General features: G+C 53.5%; 1 protein-coding gene across 6 annotated transcripts in view; it reads left to right on the top strand.

The window, feature by feature from the left end:
* The window catches only part of Tenm4 (teneurin transmembrane protein 4), a 707,062-nt gene extending 702,770 nt beyond the window's left edge, over positions 1-4,292 (top strand). For all 6 annotated transcript variants that reach the window (XM_023716613.1, XM_023716612.1, XM_023716611.1 and 3 more), the window contains one exon: positions 215-4,292. In XM_023716613.1, coding sequence (XP_023572381.1) covers positions 215-973 — 759 coding nt within the window. In that variant the 3' untranslated portion in view covers positions 974-4,292. The remainder of the gene's footprint in view (positions 1-214) is intronic.
* Positions 4,293-6,428: the final 2,136 nt, after the last annotated feature.

Raw genomic sequence — 6,428 nt, 5'->3', positions numbered from 1 at the left:
GGATAGATGGGTAGATGGGTGGGTGGGTGGGTGGGTGGGTGGATGGATGGATGGATGGACGGGTGGATGGGTACATAGTGGGGACAGCTGGATGTGCTGATGATGAGCAATACAGATTAATGCTACAGGTTAACAATATGAACAGATTTGAATTGGTTAAGTGTGTCCTTAATATTTGTTTTCTCCCCCTCCTCTTTCTGTCCTCTTCCATCAGTCTATCCTTGGAGTACAATGTGAAGTGCAGAAACAGCTCAAGGCCTTTGTCACCTTAGAACGCTTCGACCAGCTCTATGGCTCCACAGTCACCAGCTGCCAGCAGGCCCCAGAGACAAGGAGGTTTGCATCCAGTGGCTCAGTCTTTGGCAAAGGGGTCAAGTTTGCCTTGAAGGATGGCCGAGTGACCACAGACATCATCAGCATGGCCAACGAGGATGGGCGGAGGATTGCTGCCATCCTGAACAATGCCCACTACTTGGAGAACCTGCATTTCACCATCAATGGGGTAGACACCCACTATTTTGTGAAGCCAGGGCCTTCAGAGGGTGACCTGGCCATACTGGGCCTCAGCGGGGGTCAGCGAACCCTGGAGAATGGGGTCAATGTGACAGTGTCACAGATCAACACCATGCTCAATGGCAGGACTCGACGCTACACAGACATCCAGCTCCAGTACAGGGCGCTGTGCTTGAACACCCGCTATGGGACGACCCTGGATGAGGAGAAGGCCCGGGTGCTGGAGTTGGCCCGGCAGAGAGCCGTGCGCCAGGCATGGGTGCGGGAGCAGCAGAGACTGCAGGAAGGGGAGGAGGGGCTGCGGGCCTGGACAGAGGGCGAGAAGCAGCAGGTGCTGAGCACGGGGCGGGTGCAAGGCTACGACGGCTTCTTCGTGATCTCCGTCGAGCAGTACCCAGAACTGTCAGACAGCGCCAACAACATCCACTTCATGAGACAGAGCGAGATGGGCCGCAGGTGACAGAGCAGGCTGAGGCCTGAACTTCTTGCCAAAGACAGCTGCTCTTTTGTGGCCGCATACCTGACCGTGTTGTACTTAAAAAACAAAAACAAAAAAACCTTTTTTAATAAGTACAGCAAACAAAAAGATACTGGTTGCATTGTTAATTCATGCAACATCCTTTTTTTTAAGAAAAGAAAAATACAGATTTGGCCTTCACACATTTTTTGCAAAGAGCAGAAGGTATTTTTTTTTTCTGTAGTGTGATCACAATGAAAACTTTATTGTCTTTTGTTCCCTTCTTCCTTATGGAGTTTTCCTTGTTGTTTGGGGTACTTTTCTCCTTGGGACACAGTTCCCTGGGATGTGTCTTCATCTGTCACTAGGTCCCCAGTGTGAGGCAAGACACACGTGTCTGTGCCGCCTCATCTCGTGTGCCGCCCTTTCTCCTTTGGCTGGGGCAAGCAGGAGTGAGGGGCTGAGTGTGGCAGTCCTGGAGGACCCCAGGAGCGTGCCCGGCCCCCACAGACCAGCCCAGGAGCTGCTCGCTGCGCCCCATCTCCGGAGGACCACAGATGGCTCATCTTGCTCTGGAAATGTTTGTGATGTCACACAGCACCTTTTCAGACTGCCCCAAACTCCTGTCCGTGCTTTATATTTTGATGCTAAATGAAACCCCTCCTCCCTTTTGCAAATCGTGTGTAGTTGTCGGTGCCACCCCCATTCTGGGATAGAGGAATTGTCCCCTCATCCTTTCCCCAGTCTGGGGACACAACATCCTGGAGCTATGAGCCCCACCCTCGCCACGAGGGGAAAAGCACCCAGGATGTCTGTGATTGGTTGATCCTCCCTAATGTCCCTTACTCACCTCCTCCTCTCTCCCAAAGCCAGATGTGAGAACCAGCAGTGCACAGCAAGCCCTCCGTGCGGGCATCCAGTCCAGGGAAGGGAAGGACACCCCTCCCTGTGACTTCGGGTCCCTTCCCTCCACTGCTTAGCTGCCACCACTAGGAAACAGGATAGTGAGAGGTACTTGGTGGCCTTTGATCCTGGGAAGATACGAAGTAAGAAAGCCAAACAGCGGCATCAGCAAAGGCCCAAGCCAAGCACCTTTCTAACCAGCTCCTGAAGCTGCCTGTGCCTCCTCATACAGGCAAGTCCCAGACCTGGGTACAGTAGCCTGGGCCTTCAGGAAACCCCTTCTGTGAACCTCCTCTAGAAAACAGCTCCCCTCTAGAGAAGCCCAATCAGGGTTTTGTTTCGTTTTGTTTTGAGAAAGAACAAGGAGCTACTTTTCTGTGGCCTTTCAACTCCACCGCCACTGGGGCCAGGCCTGTGGCCCATACCTGTGGACCAGGAAGGCCAGGCCAGCATTGCTCCTAGGAAGACCTGTGTGTGCCCCATCAAGAAGAGGCTGGGGACCCTTAGAGGAGGGATGGGGGGGGCAGCCAGGAGACGGGGAAGCAAGGAGGGCAGAGGGGCAGCAGCGCTAGCTGGGAGCTCCTTGTTGGAGGTTCTTGTCCCTGGTCCATCCGCCTAATTATCATTGTTACTGCCACTCACAGGAGGCTCTGGGAGACAGGAGGGGCAGCCACTGGAGCTAGGCTCCTGGGAAAGTGGGACTTCATGGGCTCCATTTACATTAAGTGTGGAAAATGAATTTTGAGTCTGAGCTGTTCCCCGTGGAAACCTTGTTGGACTGCTAAGCTCACGACACCTTTGTAGCCTTACTCACGGAGTCTTCAGAATGTGACACAAGCTAACAAAACCAAGAAGGTCTCTTACTGCATGAGAATCCGAGCAACGTGTAGTCAGGTCTGCCTGGCAGAGGGACATATCCAGAGCCCTGGGGAGGGGAGATCTTGCCTTACCGCATCATTAGAGGATGTGTTTTGCTAAGTGCTCTTCCTGTTTCCAAAAAAAGTCATGCTGCCTCGCCAGTGTGCTGTGGCCTGTTTGTCCTCTGGCTCCTGTGGCTGGTGTGCTGTGGCCTGTTTGTCCTCTGGCTCCTATGGCTGGTGTGCAGTGGCCTGTTTGTCATCTGGTCACCTGTGGCTGGTATGCTGTGGCCTGTCTGTCCTCTTGCACCCATGGCTTCTGGTTCCAGACCTCTGCTGAGTCAGACACACTGCTCCTTGGGCCCACTGCACGTGTCATGTGCTGCTTTCTTGGACGGAACGGAAAATAGTTTGGCCTGAAGAACACAAGTTAGGTTGGTTTGTTTGTTTGTTTTTTAATCCAAAAGAAATGTATGCCCCTCGAAATAGCACTCTTGCTGCGAAGGTCCTTGGGCAAACTCTCCCCCCTGTTGTCCTACTTGGTCAGTCCTGGTTTGGCTGTCTATGTCAGCTGGGGACATCTACTTGGAAGTCAGAGATGCCATGGGGTCAAGGACCCATCTCCCTATACCTGCCACTCTCTGTCCCTCCTCCCACAGCTCCCCAAAAGAATACAGTGGACTAATTTAAGGATCAAAAGCACAGCATTATTAGGTGTTCCTTTATTTAAAGGAATGGTCCCACATCAATTTTTCCTGGGCTGCGTGCCCAGCTTCTGCAGCCCCAAGCTTTATCAAGGAACCGTGGGGCGGGCCGTAAGCACCCTGTGCCATCCTTCCACACTGTGCTGTCCTGTGGAGCAGAGGCCATGGCCTTGGCCCTCTGAAGCTGTTTCCCATTCAGGCTGGCAAGTGACCCAGGACATGCCCTCTCATCTGTCCCCTGCAGAGACCAGCAGTGCCCATCTTACAGCATGGTGAGACCAAAGGCGCAGGCCAGAGTTCTCTGTGTCTTCTTAGTGTGTGCTCCCATCCTCGATGGCTCCTGCCCTCTGGCACTAATCAGTCAGCAGCCTTGCCAGTCGGCGCAGTGGCCAGACCCCAGGTGGCTGCTTTTGCAAAAAGTTGGCTTCAGACCCGCGAAGACTTATTTTAGCAAAGCTCCTGCCTTCTCTGCTCCCCACCACCGCTGCCCGTCGGCCACTCTGCCTCACCCTTAATATGACCTTGTTGATGCCCTGGCTTCATTTTCTTTTTGAGGCTGCTCTAGCCCTGTCTACTCTGAGAGCCTGCAAGCACCAGGTCCCAATGTTGTCTTTCACATGATAAGATTTCCTTTTACCCAACCTCTGGACAGACATTGTTAGAAGACAGGATGATAACGATGGGAGGGACCGGGGACTCCATGGAAGTGACAGTCTCTGATGCTGGCTTCACAACTGCTGGCTGAGAAGCCAGCCAGGGTCCACGCAGGGCCCAACTTCTGCTTAGGGTGGAGGCCAAAGGTGGCCAGATGTGCTTCCAGGCAGCCAGGTTGGGTGGGTGGGTGGAGGAAAGGAGGGCAAGTGAACAGGGTGGTGCCATGTAGGCGGTCCGAGTGCTAAAAATAAGAAAGGAGCGCTTCAGCTGCAGCTTCTCAGCCCTGCCTTTAGAGACAGCAGTCACTGTGCTCTGCAAAGATGAGGCTTTCAGTGTGAAATCTTAGAACTTAGTTTGACCATTTGCAGCTCTGTGTCTGCTGTGGCCCTGGGCTGACAGTGGGGACACAGAGTATGGTGCCCCGCAGGATAGAGCTGACTGGCCCGCAGCAGGGCCGGGCTCAGGGCTTCAACTGCCTGACGCTAAAGTCCAGTCTGCTTTTTATTCTTCCAGCAGCCACCAGCCGCAGAGGCGGCTCCAATGCTGGCCAGGGGCCTCTGCTCCCAACCGCTCCAGAAGGAGGCCCGTTTCTCCTTCCCCTCGCAGGACAAAGCCTTCCATTAAAGCACACTGCTCCCACTAGGGCCCTGCGCTTCCCTGGCCCTTTTATTTTACCTTCCTAAACAGCAAACTCATTTTAAAGACTCATTGCTCAGGTGACCGAAACTTTATCCTCTCCAACCTTTACATTCTCCAAAACCAGCTTGGGACCTGGACTGCCCATTTGGGGTGCGCTCTGAGGTTTCATTAGGGATGTGAAAGATCAGAGCCGGAGCCCCAGGTGCGGCCCTGCGTCGTGTCTTCTGTCCCCTCCGAGATGCCAAAGGCATGAACCTGGGTGACCTCTGGTCCCCACGGAAACGTGATTTCTTCTGAGGGCAAACTGCCAAGGGAGGACTGGCCCTCGCAGGCCCGGGCTCCTGGTGGGAGCTGGTGGTGGACGCTGGCGGTGCCCGGCAGCCTGGACTCGCCCGCCACCAGAACCTCCTTTTTCCGAGTCTGCCTGTTGTTCTGAGGACTTCTGAACCTGCGGCGCCGGCAAAGGACTGTGCCATGCCGCCTCTGGGTGACCAGCACTGGAGACTCTGGCCTTACCATGTGCAAATAGTTTTCCTGAAGTCTGGAACTAATTTTGAGAAGTTTTTTTTCTCAACACTTTTGTGTTTCTAACACTGTATTCTTGACTTGTAAATACCAACAAGGCTGTAAATAAATGCAGATGTAGATACCTTCTAGGAAAAAGCATAAAAACAAAACCAGAAGTGATCCTGTGTAGCCTTCGTTGACAAATAAAAGGATATTTTGTGTTTAAAGGTGTCTGACAGCCTTTGTTGGGAGATCGGGATTGCTATGGGGTGTCTGGGACGAACCCTCAACCCTATGCATCAGGCCTTGGAAGCCCTCTGGGTGACAGCGGCAGGGAGAAACACCTCTGGGTTGTGGAGACCTGCCCACAGTCCAGTTGAATTGCAAACAGCCAGGGCTGCAGTACCAGTACCAATCCTGAGGGACGAGAACACTTGACCTTCCTGAAGGGAGGCCCAGGCCCCACCACAGCCATGGAGCCACTACTTTCCACAGGGTGAATGCCTATGTCTCGTGGCCCCAAAACAGCTTGGGGAAAAGAAAGAAAAATTTTAACACAGGGAGTTTCTCCCCTTTCTGCTCTTAACTTTTGTTTGTTTGGTTTTCTTTTTTAATCTGAGGTCATTATAACCATAGCACACAGGTCATTTCACCCTGCTTTCTCACTTAAGCTCGCATTTAACCTTGCAGCCCTAGGAGTCCAGGCCAACAGCTCATCAGCCAGTCATTTAGAAAAGCTCCGGTATGAAACCAGCTCCCTGCGGGGAATGGCACTCGTCCTTTTGAGGACAGAAAAGAGGGCAAAAGCCTCTCACCACTAGTCTCAGCACTGGTCCTCAGGGACAGAGCATCCAGCTGCAGGCCCTTTCCACACCTGGACCAGTGAAGGCTCTGGCCCATGGCCCTACCATGGCTGTGGCAGTGGCAATAGCAGTGGCAGTGGCAGTGGCCTGGAGTCACCCAACTGGGTGAGACTTGGCTGCAGTACCTCCTCTGGGATCTACAGCCAGACATTTAACCCTTCCAAGCCCGGAGTCCTCATCTACAGGAGGGAGTATGATACGGACCCCTCCCAGCTACTGCCTGGGTCCTTCCAAGGAGGGGTCAAAGAAAGGCCCCAATGCTGGAACCCTGTGGCTGTCAACCCTGTAGGCTGTACCACTGTGGGCTGTCACTCCAGTGAGCTTGTCACAC

Source organism: Octodon degus, unplaced genomic scaffold (genome assembly GCF_000260255.1).
Source record: "Octodon degus isolate 3935 unplaced genomic scaffold, OctDeg1.0 scaffold00049, whole genome shotgun sequence".
Lineage (NCBI taxonomy): Eukaryota > Metazoa > Chordata > Mammalia > Rodentia > Octodontidae > Octodon > Octodon degus.
The sequence above is the reverse complement of the archived record's forward strand: the minus strand, read 5'-3'. Positions and strand labels throughout refer to the sequence as shown.